Source organism: Nyctereutes procyonoides, unplaced genomic scaffold (assembly GCF_905146905.1).
Source record: "Nyctereutes procyonoides isolate TBG_1078 unplaced genomic scaffold, NYPRO_anot_genome, whole genome shotgun sequence".
In the NCBI taxonomy this organism is placed as follows: Eukaryota; Metazoa; Chordata; class Mammalia; order Carnivora; family Canidae; genus Nyctereutes; species Nyctereutes procyonoides.
In genome coordinates this window covers 15,937,501-15,952,831 of record NW_026575052.1, presented here as the reverse complement: position 1 = coordinate 15,952,831, position 15,331 = coordinate 15,937,501, and the positions used below count along the sequence as shown (strand labels likewise).

General features: G+C 41.5%; 1 protein-coding gene across 4 annotated transcripts in view; it reads right to left on the bottom strand.

The window, feature by feature from the left end:
- ZCCHC17 (zinc finger CCHC-type containing 17) overlaps positions 1–15,331 on the bottom strand; it is a 62,482-nt gene that overhangs the window by 4,924 nt on the left and 42,227 nt on the right. For 3 of the 4 annotated variants that reach the window (XM_055331855.1, XM_055331857.1, XM_055331853.1), the window contains 2 exons: positions 13,973–14,073; positions 12,075–12,220 (listed from right to left, as the gene is read on the bottom strand). In XM_055331855.1, the coding sequence (XP_055187830.1) occupies positions 12,075–12,220; positions 13,973–14,073 (247 nt within the window). Of the gene's footprint in view, positions 1–11,959; positions 11,998–12,074; positions 12,221–13,972; positions 14,074–15,331 lie in introns of those variants that run through there. The other variant, XM_055331856.1, reaches the window with a different exon arrangement.

The window sequence follows — 15,331 nt, the reverse complement described above, 5'->3', positions numbered from 1 at the left end:
ACCATGGCTTGGAAAGGTAAGACCAGAAGAAAAAGGTTTATCAATCAACTCACAAATATTTAATTTTACTACCTACAAAGCACTTTAGAGAACCACAGTTGCATCCAGTGTTTCTTAGGAGACAAGGAAAACACACCAATTTTTATTTTATTTTATTTTATTTTAAATTTATTTATTTTTATGATAGTCACAGAGAGAGAGAGAGAGGCAGAGACACAGGCAGAGGGAGAAGCAGGCTCCATGCACCGGGAGCCCGATATGGGACTCGATCCCGGGTCTCCAGGATCGCGCCCTGGGCCAAAGGCAGGCGCCAAACCGCTGCACCACTCAGGGATCCCCACACCAATTTTTAATAGAATTCAGAATACCCACTATCCCAGTGAGTAGTGGAGCCTGACGCCATTCCTCCAAACCTGAGCCAACCTCATCAAACCAGGGAAAGAGTAACTCCTTGTAACTATATAGTATATTCATTTAACAAATATTTATTGAGTACCTTTTAAGAGCCAGGAATATCTATTAATTAATCTCTCTTAAAATAGTTGAGTAAAGTCAGAAATCAAAAATAATGAGCCTTCAAGAAACCAATTATCTAATCAAAGATAAAAATTAGGGATGCCTGGGTGGCTCAGTGGTTGAGTGTCTGCCTTCAGCTCAGGGCATGATCCCGGGGTTCCAGGATCGAGTCCCACATCAGGCTCCCTGCAAGAAGCCTGCTTCTCCTGCCTATGTCTTTGCCTCTCTCATGTCTCTCATGAATAAATAAATAAAATCTTAAAAAAAAAGATAAAAACTTATTAAGATACTAGGGAGTCATGGCAGTAATGTAAGAAAAGCACAAAAAAACATGCCATTAACACACAGGGAAAAATCCACCATGTCTGAGGAATCTGAGGCTGGTTTCATGAAAGATATGTAAAGCATTATACTTCTGAAGCATGAATATGGCTTTGGCAGGTAGAATGATGGTGGTAGTGCTGATGGAAGAAGAGAAGTGGGGTGGGGGCCTTCCAGCCAGAGGGAAGACAGAACAAGGCAAATTCTTGAAATATCAGGGGAGTGAAAAATCACATTCGGTGTAGCTATTTACTATGCACTGGATCCCATCCCTTCTCTTGTACTAAAAAGCCATGGATCAGAGCCCTTCTCTCCTGTATCCCCTCTTCACTGGCTCACCCCCATCAATAAACAAATAGGCGGTAATAGTTCCCATTGAAAAAAAACCCTCTGAACAACTTTAATCACATTGTCACCCTACTAGTCTACTGAAATAGCTCTTGTCCAAGTTACCAATGACCTCTACGAGGCCAAATCTGTGGTCCTCATTTACTTGATCAAAGAGTCGCATCTTGACACAGTCTATCTTCCATAGAACACACTCCTTCCTAACTTCCACCACATTCTTATACTTCTCTGCTGACTTCGCTGGCTGTTCCTTTTCAGTCTCCTTTGCTAGGTCGTCCTCACCTCCATAACCTCTATAAGCTGGGACCCTTTGGGGCTCAGGTCCCCCAAGCCCTGCCCTCTCCCTATACTTACTCTCCAGGTGATCTCATATATTTACTTAAATGCCATATGTATGCACTGACTCCCAAATGTGTATCTCTTACCTCTGAACTCCAAACTATACCTCCATCTGCTTACCCTGCACATAGATAACTGACAGGCATCTCTATCCCTTCCCACCTCTGCTCCCTTCCAGCTCTCTTTCCTGTCTTCACTTTCTTTCCTTGCCTTCTGACCACCTAGTTTCCACAAAGAGTAATTCTCCCAAAAGAGAATCCAGATCACATCGTCCCTCTGGTCAGACTTCTAACGACATCCATCTCCCTTTAATAGGAGGACAGCTGCAGTCCTTGTGTTCTCCAGAAGGCCCTCCATGATCTGGTTTCCCCCTAACTTCCTCTCTTGTTACTCGCTTCACTCCAGCTACTCTGGCCTCCTTACTGTTCCTTAAACACGTTAAGCTCATTCCCAGCATCTGGCTATTATACTTGCTGAAATAATCTCTTTTCACTTATTGAAAGAACTTGCTTCCTCTCTTCCTCCAAATATCCATCCCAATGACGCTTTGAGAAAGGCCTGCCCTCACCATTCTATCTCCCCTCTACTTTCATTCCAGCACTCCGTAGCTCTCATAATCAAATTCATTTTTCCCCATAGCACTTATCACTAATTGGTGTATTAGTATTATTTTGTATTTGCTTACCAGTTGATTGCCTGTGACCCACATTAAAGTGTAAGTGCCATGAAGATAGGGACTTTACCTGTTTTATTCACTACTGAGTTCACTACCTGCAGTGACTAGAACAGAGCTTGGCACATAGACGCTCTTTTAATGAATAGGGTTAAAGAAGAGTTGTGTGTAGGAAGGAACTGGTCAAAGAGGATGCTGGGAAGTTGGAAGAGATTGTGGAGAGTTTTCAAGGAACTCAGACTTTATTCCATAGAAGGGGAATTATGCAAGGCTTTTGAGCAGACTACCCTGAACAACTCTGTGTTCTATCAGAACGGGCCCAGGTCTGACAATCTCTCTCTCAGGCACCTGAGGAAGTTCTCTGGACAAGATAATAAAGCCAGCGCTGCAGCCAAGGGATGACATTCCTGTATCTGTCCTTTTATATATATAGTACAGCAGAGAGTAATTATAGTAGCCACATTAGAAGAAAATTATATTCTGGATTAAGTATAGCTATATATCACTATAATTAGTAGGCAGCCCAATCCTCAATGCACATGCTTTCTCATAAATAGCACTGATTCAGAAAGATCCATGATGGCATACGATAAGTGAAAGAAGCCAGCAATGTACAGACCACAGACTCAAAGAAAGATTACCCAGGGCTTCACTACAAAAATCTCTATTCCTATTTTACCAACCACTTCATATCCCACTACCATTTTCAACACATAGTTTCTTCTTGTTCTAATTATGCCCAATAAAAATGACTTACAATTTTCAGACACTTGGACAAAAACTGTCATGATATTGAATGGGTATATAGGACCAGACCAAGGCATACTTGATGTCTGGACAATACGTGCATTCAATACATGTATGTTTGATAAAAAGAGGTGGGGGCCTCAGGGCTATGAGGATCCCATGCTCCCGCCTCTGTTCTTTTCATTATTACCTACCAGTAGTAACAGGAGTCAGTCTCTGTCACCCTCCAAATTGAGGGCAGGTCTCAATGAGTGAAGGATCCTAAGGAGCTACAAATGGTAGAGATTATGGACACTATCTCTTCAAAGACAGCTGGTGCAAGCCTATTATGTGCTAAACATTATGTGGAACAAGTGACATCCTTTCTTTGTCCTGGGCCATTTCCTGGGTTTCCCAACATGCGTACTACCTTCTCCAGTCTTAGAAGCTTTATATTAGGGGTGCCTGGGTGGCTCAGTCAGTTAAGCATCTTGGTTTCAGCTCAGATCATGATCTCATGGTCCTGGGATTGAGCCCCACATTGGGCTCTATGCTCAGTGCAGAGTCTCTTTCAGATTATTTCTCCCTCCCCTTCTGGCCTGCGCTGCTTATATACTTTCTCTTTCAGATAAATAAAAATCTTTAAATTAAAAAAGAAAAAAGCAGCTTTACATTAGACATTCTCTTTACTAGACTGCAAAACGAAGTGGGACAATGAAGCAGTCTAATAAAGAACCAGAAGTGGAAACCCAGTAGCCCGTTTCTGACTTTCTGGTTCCAGTTCTTTCTGAGGGGCCCAACCACACTTCATTCCCTGTCGATGGATTTCTATGTGATCTAATAACCCCCTTGGAGTGGCTGTCTTTTCCCCCCCAGAAATAGATTGGGTGTTCATCTTTCTCCTCATGCTATTAGTTGCTTGAGTGTTATAGGTGTTGTGTATAACCTTTAATTCATGTGACTGGCCTATCACATACATAGGCCTTCCACACATTAGACATTTCTGCTACCCACTAATTTATTTGGCAACATGGACTGCTGAAGGCATTTCCCTTCAGATGAACCTACTCAGTTCCACTTATGGTTCCCAGAGCCAATTAGTTCTGGAACAGGTATCTGAATCTACCTACTCTCACATATCCCAAAACACCCATTTCAAGTACAAGTTCCCATTGGTAAGAAAAACTAATCTCTTGTTGGAATCAAAGATTCAGAGGACAGTTGGAGGAGCATGCGACGCTTGATCTTGGGTCAAGAGTTTGAGCCCGGGATCCCTGGGTGGCACAGCAGTTTGGCGCCTGCCTTTGGCCCAGGGCGCAATCCTGGAGACCCGGGATCGAATCCCACGTCGGGCTCCCGGTGCATGGAGCCTGCTTCTCCCTCTGCCTATGTCTCTGCCTCTCTCTCTCTCTCTCTCTCTCTCTCTCTATCATAAATAAATAAAATTTAAAAAAAAGAGAAAAAAAAAAGAGTTTGAGCCCCACATTGGTCTCAGAGATTACTTAAGGAAATTTTTAAAAATTATTTTAAAAAAAGATTTAGAGGGTAAAAGGAAACAGGAGGATCTTTATTTATGGTTGTGAACAGAAATAGATCCACAGAAAAAAAAGAAATATATGAATAGATAACATCAAATGGTCACTAAGGGTAGCTGGCAACGCAGAAAACTGGCAAAAAGGTGATCATGAGTCCTGATAAATCAAGTACCTACAATGCACAATAGATATGTATGAGGCACTCAATACATATTTGCTGAGTAAATAATTGGAGCACTAAATGAATTAATGGCTTAAGCACAGAAAAGGACACAAGGTTAGCAATCTGAAGCCTGAGTTCTTATTTTAGCTCTATCTCTGGTAGTTATGTAGCTTTAAGTAAGACCATTTCTCTTCCTCTCCATTTTCTTAATGTGTAAAATAGAATAATAACACCTATTCTGAGGATCCCTGGGTGGCGCAGCGGTTTAGCGCCTGCCTTTGGCCCAGGGTGCGATCCTGGAGACCCGGGATCGAGTCCCACATCGGGCTCCCGGTGCATGGAGCCTGCTTCTCCCTCTGCCTGTGTCTCTGCCTCTCTCTCTCTCTCTCTCTCTCTCTATATCATAAATAAATAAATAAATATAATATACATACATACATACATACATACATACACACACACACACACACACCTATTCTGGCTACTTCACAGGAGTGTATACAAGTATATACAAAACAAATTTAAAAAATATGAAGATAGCTTATAAACTGTCAGCACTAAACAAATATAAAGCATAAAAGATCAGAAGGGATTAACAATGAGGAGAAAAGACAATGATGCTAGATGCAATCTTGGTAGAAACGGGGTGGGAAAATCAAGGGAGATGTTTTAAATGTTTCAACTCCCTAGAGCACTTTTCAATCAAAGACAACTCATGAGTTAGAAGTTCAAATACACAAAGGTACTTTAGGAAATAATAAGGTATGATTATTGCTGCCATGGCTCATCAGACCATTCCTCCAAGTAAAGAGCAATGGGGAGGTAGAATAACAGGCTGAGTAAGCAGCTCAGAAAAAGCCTCATATCTAGCAGACCCTCAGTAATTGTTCTAGTGAAAGGAAATACATATTTCAAAACAGCTTTAGAAATAAAGCAATAATTGGGGCACCTGGGTGGCTCAGTGGTTGAGTGCCTACCTTTGGCTCAGGTCGTGATCCCGGGGCCCTGGGACTGAGTCTCACATCAGGCTCCCCACAGGGAGCCTGCTTCTCCCTCTGCCTATGTTTCTGCCTCTCTCTCTGTGTCTCTAATGAATAAATAAATATTTTTTTAAAAATAGAAATAAAACAATAACTAATTGCACCAGATGCATCAAGCAGTGCAAACTAACTAACTAAGAACCAGAAGTGAAATATCCACAGAACTACTTTAGGAATCTGAATCTGAATCTAAAATATCGTTTACTCACTAAAAAGGTTAAAAGAGAATGAACAATCTTTGGAACATATAAATAGGATAGCTGTAAATATCTACCTCTATTAAAAAGTCAAATACCTGTTTGTAGACATGATCCTAAATGCAGAAAATCCTAAAAATTCCATAAAACAATTGTTAGAATTGATAAGTGAATTCAGCAAAATTGCAGGATACAAAATCAACACCCCCAAACCAGTTGCATTTCTATACACTAACAATGAGCAATCCAAAGAGAAAATAAAGAAAATAATTCCACTGACAAAGCATCAAAAAGAATAAACTTAACCAAGGAGGCAAAAAAACTTGTACACTGAACACTACAAAACACAGTTGGTGCCAGTGGCTCAGATGGTTAAGCGTCTGCCTTCAGCTCAGATCATGATCCTGGGGTCCTGGGATGGAGCCCCACATAAAGCTTCCTGCTCAGTGAGGAAGCTGCTTCTCCCTGTGCCTCTGCCCTTCTCCTCAACCTGTGCCCTCTCTCTCTGTCTCTCAAATAAATAAAATCTTAAAAAAAAAAACCCAAAACACTAAACCCACAAAGGAAAAAGAAAAAAAATGTCCAAAAATAATTAAAACAAAACAAACACTGATGGAAGAAATTAAGAAAAACACAAATAAATGGAAAAATATCCATGTTCGTGGATTGGGAGACTAATACAGTTAAGACGTCAATACCACACAAAGTAATCCATAGACCTGAGGCAATCCTATCAAAATCCCAATAGTATTTTTTGTAGAAATTTAAAAAAATCCATCTTAAAATTCATCTGTAATCTCAAGGGGCCACAAATAGTCAAAATAATCTTGAAAAAGAAGAACAAAGTTAGGGGACTGATATTTTCTGATTCTAAAACTTACTACAAAGGTAGAGTAATCAAAAGAGTGTGGTATGAGCATAAACACAGATGTACAGACCAATGGAATAGACAGCCAGAACTAAACCCTCATATATATCATCATTAACTGATTTAAACAATGCCGCAAGACCAGTAGGTAGGGAAAGGACAGTTCTTTTAAAAAACTGGTACTGGGAGAACTATAGAATCACATGCAAAAAAAAAAAAAAAAAAAAAAAGAAGTTGGAGCCACATTATATATATTAAAAAAAAAAAAAAAAAAAAAAAACTCTAAATGGATCAAAGACCTAAATGTACGAGTTAAAACTATAAAGTCCGGGACACCTGGGTGGCTCAATGGCTGAGCGTCTGCCTTTGGCTCAGATCATGATCCCAAACTCCCAGGATTGAGTCCTGTGTCAGGCTCCCCAGAGGAAGCCTGCTTCTCCCTCTGCCTATGTCTCTGCCTCTCTCTCTGTGTCCATGCACCGGGAGCCCGATGTGGGATTCGATCCCGGGTCTCCAGGATCACGCCCTGGGCCAAAGGCAGGCGCCAAACCGCTGCGCCACCCAGGGATCCCTATCCCCACTATTCTAAATCAGAGTTTTCCACATGCCAATCATTCGTATAATATTGCCACAATTTTATTCCGTGGGTTTACAACTGCTAACTTTTTACTTAAAATTTTTTTTAGACTTATGTATATATTTTGAGAAACAAAGAGAGCATGCACGGGAGAGGGGCAGAAGGAGAGGGAGAAAGAATCTAGAGCAGACTCCCCACTGAGTGAGGAACCTGACACAGGGCTCAGTCCCAGGACCATGAGATCATGACCTGAGCTAAAATCAAGAGTCAATGCTTAACTAACTGAGCCACCCAAGCACCTCTTAAAATTTTTCTTAAAATTTGATTTCTTTTTACTTTAAGAAGTTTTACTTAAAAAAAAAAAGTTTTACTTAAAAGGGAACTTTATAACAACAACTATAAACAGAAAGCCTGCATCCCATGCTTTAAGTAGAAGGTAATGATAAAAATAAATATATAAAAAAGACAAAACAATGCTTTGGCTAGATATAATTTACTGCCTGCTAAAAGCAGTAGTTGGTGGGGTTAGACAGTTTGTTTTCACAGGAGGCAGTTTGGATTTTATTTTAAGTACAGTGGAAAATCACTGAAGGATTTTAAATAGGAAGACACGTGGTCTGATTGGATCTTAACAACCCTCTCTTGGAAATTTTTTTAAAAATGAGAAAAGACACAGAAGAACTGAACTGAACAATACCATCATCCACTTTTACCTAAATAACAATCGCCAAACCCTACACCCTAATGGAATCCTTGTGCACTACTGACAGGAGTGTGAAATGATGTAGTCACTATGAAACACAGTACAGTGGTTCCTTAAAAAAAAAAAATCAGAACAGAATTACCACATAATCCTGCAACTCCAATTCTGGGTATATACCCAAAGGAATCAAAAGTAGGTTTTGAAACATTTGTACAACTATGCTCATAATGGCATTAATTACTACAGCCAAAAGGTGGAAGGAACCCAAGGTGAACAAATGAATGGATAAGCAAATGTAGTGTGTGCACATAGCAAACTATTACTCAGTCTCACAAGGGAAGGAAGATCACCCATGCAATAACATGGATGACTCCTCAGGACACTTTACGAAGTCAAATAAGCCAGTCACAAAAAGATGAATGTGTTATTCCACTTATAGGAGGTACCTAAGGAGTCTAAATCATAGAGACAGAAAGTCATGTGGAATTGTCTAAAGTTTCTAGACATAAAAGATTCCATTTTCCTTTCCAAACTGATGGACTCTTGAAGAGAGACAGAAGCAGGAAGTGTGGGGATCCCTGGATGGCTCAGCGGTTTAGCACCTGCCTTCGGCCCAGGGCGTGATCCTGGAGACCTGGGATCGAGACCCGGGATCGAGTCCCACATCAGGCTCCCTGCCTGGAGCCTGCTTCTTCCTCTGCCTGTGTCTCTGCCTCTCTCCCTCTCTCTCATGAATAAATAAAATCTTAAAAAAAAAAAAAAAGAAGCAGGAAGTGCTGTAGAAGCAGTTGCTCATAACATTTCAATAGAGCAACTGGTATGTGGATCACATGAGGACAGTGAAATTATTACATACCAGCGACAGTTTTACTTGACAGCACTGATAAAATAATCGAGAAGATAGGAATCAGAAGTGGCTCAGCCACTCAGCACCAAACTAGGAGGGTTCTGTCTTCTTTTCTTCATCTAACTTATGGAACTACCTCTTTCCTTTTCTCTCAGAAAAAACCCTAGCTTTCCCTAAATGAGTGAGGCAAATCCGTGGTCCCCGAATTACAATTCTGAGATCCCAAATAAAGACCTTTGTTCTTTTTCAGTTTCGCCTCCTTTTCTCAGTTGATGGTAGAATGGTGGTTCCCAGATGCCAGGGAAGGAGAACGAGTAGATAGTGTGTAATGGGGACAGCTTCAGTTTTGCAAAATGAAGAATTCTGGGGATGGATGGTGGTAATGATTGCACAACAATCTAAATTCATTTAATGCCAAAGAATTGCACACTTAAAAATGGTTAAGGGGCACCTGGGTGGTGCAGTCGGTTAAGCACCGACTTTTGGTTTTGGCTCAGGTCACAATCTCAGGGTTGTGAGATCAAGCCCCTTATGGGGCTCTGCCCTCAGCATGGAGTCTGCTTGATATTCTCTCTCCCTCTGCCCCTCCCATTCATGCGTTTTCTCTCTAAATAAATAAATAAATCTACACACACACACACACACACACAAAGGTTAAGATGGTGGGTGCCTCGCAGGCTCAGGTGGTCAGGAGTTCAACTCTTGATTTCAGCTCAGGTCCTGATGGGTGGTAAGATCAAGCCCTATATTAGGCTCCAGGCCCAGCAGGGAGTCTGCTTGAGATTCCCTCCTTCTGCCCCTCCCATACACGCATGCATGAGCACTCTCTATCTAAAATAAAATAAATATTTAAAAAAAGAATGAAAAAAATAAAAAATAAAAAAAGAATGATTAAGATGGTAGGCACCTGGCTGGCTCAGTTAGAAGAGCACATGACTCCTAATCTTGGGGCCATGAGTTTGAGCCCTACACTGGGTGTACAGATTACTTAATTTATGTTATGGGTATTTTACCACAATTTAAAGAAAACCACAGTTACACCAAACCCAAAGCCTATAGATTTTGGCTTGAGTAACTCAGTAAATGATCACCTATTTACTAAGATAGGGCAAAATGTGGAAAGAGCAGCTTTGGGTAGAAAAATTAAAGAGTTCTGGGGTGTGTTAAGCTTGATGCAACTTGACAATTAGATGAAGATGTCAAATAGGTAGTTGGATATCTAAATTTGAAGTGTCAAAGAAAAAGTCAGCAATAGAATTACAGATTTGGATAAAAATAAGGATATGAATACTTAATTTGGGGATTATTAGCATGTAAGTAGTATTCAAAACCATAGGACAGGATGAGATTACCTAGAGAGGAGATAGTTAGAGAATAGAAGGGAGTAACAAAACAGCCCTGGAGCACCTCAACATTCAGAGTTAAAGCAGAGGGCAAAAAATCATAATAATGCAGAGAATCAAGCAGTGAGATGAAGGAGATGCTTTAAAAAAAAAAAAAATCGGATGCCTAGACTCAGCCTCAGGAGCTTGGAACTAAGACGTGAAGGGCAAATAAAATGTCCCAGGGCTAGTTCAACAGTCTGTTGAATGAGAGATGGGAGGGAGTACAACACACAGTAGGGGGTGTGGGAGGAAGGAGAAGAAAAAAATACTTAGATGGCACCACCAGTAAGACTGGGTATGGGATGGTGACTAGATGTGGGATGGAAAGCAGAGGAAAATAAATGACATGCTGGTTTCCTTCTGGCAGGTTATTGTCATTAAAACAAATAATACAAGATAGAAGGATAGAAACAAAGGTCTTGATATTGTTTTTATAGTGGGGTGTGTGTGTGTGTGTGTGTGTGTGTGTGTGTGTGTGTGTTAGGAGGAGGGTTGCAGAAGAAAGAATGGTAGTCCTGACAGCCAACATTAGTTAAGCAATTAACTTGTCAGTGCTTTCTATCTTGGGGAATGAGACATCCCCTCACAAGGCACACTGTCATCAAAGACTACAACAATCCTACTTTGAAAATTAAGAAACTGAAGTGAGGAGGGCCCAAAGTGACACAGGTGGTTTGTAGCACAGAGGGCCTCCGAGTCTGATGGACTCTGAGCCAAAGTCTGAGGTACCCGTGGGATACTAGTTAGGGATGTGGGAGTCATCGAGGCAGTTAACATCTTAGGAGGTCACCCAGGGAAAGAATATACAGATCAATAAAGTATTATTCATATACTTGGCTAATTCTTATAATGGTACAATGGGCCTTTCTCTCACCTATAAATGAAGTAATGATTCATTATAGTAATGAAACTATGTGTAAACTGCTTTTCAAATTTTTGAACACATTATAGTAATGAAGCATTACTTCATTTATAGGGAATGCCCACTGAGGGCAAGGACCTGATCACAATTTTTGTGTTCCCACGCTTGTGCTACCTGGAATAAAAAGACCACTCAACAAAAGACTGTTAAAGCACTGAAAAAACAAAACAAAACAGAAGCCCAATAACTGGACATTAATAGAAAAATACCACACAATATGAAAATAACCATTTTCTGACCAAACTACAGCATACTTTTCTTCTGTTCCCTCTCTGGGTGGCATGTGACAAATGCCCTGTCTTTTACTGCACCACAATAATGTCTGTTTTATGAATTGTTCTGTTATTAGTACTACATAGGACTCTGAGAGACAGGCACTCTTATCCACCCCTGGGCACAGATAAGTACTTTCTGGAAAGACAATTTGATAAAATGTATCAAAAGCCTTAAAGCCCCAACTGAGTAATCTTATTTAGGGATTTATCCAAAGAAAACAGTAAGAAATATGGCAAAAGATTTAGGTTGGAAGTAATAAAAATATCCAACCATAGAAAAATTAGTAAATAAACCATCATACAGCCATAGGGTAGAATATCTTATGTTGTTCTTAAATCAAGTTTTTGAACACTTAAAAAAATAGAAGATGATTTTGATAAGTACGATGAAAAAAGTAAAATATAAACTAGACCATAGTACGACCATAATTTTGTATCTAAATGGAGATGTAGCTATCTACATATCATTACCTCGAAAAAAGATGGGTACGTACCAAAAGTACTGTAAGAAGTCTCTTTGGTGGAAAGATTACAGGAGATCCTATTATGTTTTTCAGGATTCCTAAAATTTCCGCAAAAAGTACATCTTTACTTCAAAACTCAAAAAAATATGGTAAGTAAAAGCAAGATAGCACTCACCTTCTTTCTTTTTCTAGAAGAATTCCTTGTGGGGTCAGGCTTCTCAAACTCTGCTGACTTTGCCTCTTCCTTCTCCTCTTCCTCATCCGGTATCAGAGAATACTTGGTCCCTCCTGGTTGCATAAAACAATCCTTTGCAAAGTGGCCTGCAGAAGAGAGGTAGAAAAGGTAGGGAGGGGAGAAGCAGCCTCTCTTAGCAGGTGGATCTTCCCCAGAGGCTCCTGAGAGCGGCTAGCTGGTTGAGGAAATATTACTGAGTTCATTCAGAGCAGCTGCTGGATTCAGAACAGATTTTCTGTCTCCTCAAGATGGCACTGCCCACTCAACCACAGCCAGACCAGCAGCTGGTCCTAGAGCTGTGGGAAATACTGGCACCGCTCTGGAAATGGCAGAAGAAGCAGGCTTGTGCTGCCTTCCATTAGCAATGGGGCTTAGTAATTTTTAAAGATCTGTTTGGAACTCACTCCTGACATCGAAAGGCTGCTCCAGAGAGCAGAATGCTTAGCAGAGGGAGCCAAGTGGCAGGCCAAGCACTACAGGAATATAGCTCTTAGGCAGCTGGCAAGAAGGCAGCATTCACATCCAAGCTAACACACTGAGAGACAGGCAGTCGCCTAGGGGCACTCAACATTCAGACTGTCAGATCTGGCAAGTGCCTTAGAGATCATCAAATTCAACACTGCATGTGCAGAAGATATAAAGGCCCAGAGCAGAGAAGTAGCTCAAGGTCACAAAGAGAGCAGCAGAGCTAAAACTTACCCCAAGTCTCATGCCTCCCTTCTCTGAGCTCTTCCAGCTGCACCAAAACCAACCACCTCGGGCCTGACCTTTGCTGACTAGGCCAAAGTCCATCTCTCATTATGCTTCTCTGCCTCATGTGGTACCTGGTAGACATAAGCTGAAGGTAAGAGGACCTCACCCTCCCTGTGCTTTTAGTGCTATCAAGGAGCCATTGAACAGCTGCTACAAAGCTGGTTTTGTCTAAGCTTACACAGACCCTGTTTCAGGGGCACAGACAATACCATGAGATCATCAAAAAGCTATGTGTAAACGGCTTTGCAACTCTGAATCCAGAAGCTGGATGATGCCTGGAAGGGGAATACAGCATACAGTTTTCCAAATATCTGGAATGTTCCCACGATTCCCCTGAGGAGGTATTCTTTCAATTTTATTTTTCCCTTTCTCCCTCTACATTAGTGGTTAGTAGGGGCTTAATCCCCACACATCAATCAGGGCACAAATATGCTACCAACTGTTGTAGAAAAATCAAGAGAGCAGGGTAAATGCAAGGCAAGGGAGGTGTGACAAATTGAGGTCACTCTGAAAATGAGACGCTGGCAATCCCTCTCATGATAGCTCCAACAAGAAGTCAGGCTGAGAGCACTCTTGAACACCTGAGTAAGACCAGAAGAAACCTGAGCAGGCGGCTAGGCTGTGTTCTTTATTACTAAAAGGCTACTGTATTCAGAAGTCTGAAGTTAAAGAGACAAAGAGAAGCAAGAAAGAGTTTAACTTGGATCCTTGAGGAACATATTTCCAAGTCACTTCAGTTTTGCAGCAGAATAGTAATGGTCCTTAGAGATAAAAATTTTGGAGTGTTAACCATAATCCAACACTCTCACTCCTCCTGACATGGTACATGGGGATCTTGCCCACACAGGACATCAATAGTGAAGAAGGGAAGCAGGGTGACAGTAGAGTATCCAGCATTCAGAAGAGGACACAGAAAGGGAATGAACTCTGCTAAGAGCCTAGCAGGAGTTACAGCATGAGTAGGTGAGGCCATCATTTGACTAAAAAGCAGGGTGAGCCACACCCAAACCAGGTGGCCTCCCCCACCTGGTAGTAAAGGTCCATCCCAGGGAGGAAGGACTGGCATGGCAGAGGCTTCACCTTACCTTTACAGCCACACTTCTTGCAGGTGGTGTTCAGGACAGCCTCGAGGGTGATCTTCTGCCCAGTGTAATCCTGGAAGGACCGCCGCCGCCTCTCTTCTTGCCTGTAATGAAAAGGATACCAACTGTTGGCCCTCTCAAGAGATATGGCCAGAGATACTAGAAGGTAATGCTGTATGCTGGGTTTTTGTTCTGTCTTTGGCAGGTAGAAGGAAGAAAGAAGGAAAAGCGTCCTGCGTGGGGACACAAACAGTGAAAGCAGCAACTTGAAACACATTATTTCATTCAGGACAGGCTCTGAATTAATAATCATGAATGAGACGACTTCATCTCACCAATGCACAGAGGATGAAGATACAATTACTCCCCTCACTAAGTCCCCTGTAACCCTGATGAGGTCACACCCAGGTTTAAGAGACCTTCAAAGACTTCCTAGAACATCAAGTCCAAATTCCTTACTTTGGTACTCAAGGCCTTGCACAGTCTGTCTCTAACCTGCTTCTCCAGCCCCAACCTTACTTGCAAGAGATGCTCTAGCCAAACAGGACTAGTTGAGCTTCTCCAAATGGTTCACTGCCTTTGCTTGCACAGTTCCCTCTCTCTGAAATGCTGCTTCCCCTCTTTCCTCCCACGTCACCACCCCCAAACATTTCAAGGCTCAGTTCAGTCACCACCTCTCCTTTTCTACCAAGCCTTCTCCTGAGCCTCTCAGCCAGAATTTGCCTCTTTGTTCACATTCCTGTAGCATTTCTTAAAAATTCTAAACTTATTACTAAAGTATAATATAATATACGTACAGAAAAGTGTTCAGAAACATATAGCTTGATTGGTTTTAACAATTTGTTTTTTAAAGATTTTATTTTATTTTTTGTGAGAGAGAGCAAGAGAACAAGCACAAGACAGGGGGAGGGACAAAGGGGAAGCAGACTCCTCCCCTGAGCAGGGAGTCCGATGCAGGACTTGATCCTAGAACCCTGGAATCACGACCCCTGAGCTGAAGGCAGACTCTTAATCGACCGAGCCACCCAGGCACTGTGGTTTTCATAATTTAGACATACCCAGGAAACCATCACTCAGATAGGAAACAGAACATTGCCAGCATCTCCAAGGCCCCTCTAGTCATCAGGCCTCCCCCAAGGGTAACCACTATGTTGATTTCTAACAGCAGAGATTAGTTATATCAGTTTTTGTAAATTATATCAATAGAATCATAGAGTATGGACCTTCTGTGTCTGGCTTCTTTCACTTGTTTGTGAGATCCGTCCATACTGTTGTGTAGTTGTGGATCACTGTCACTGCCATAAAATATTTTGCCATTGATCTGAGTAGTTTCTACTATGAACAGTGGTTCTTCTGTGAACT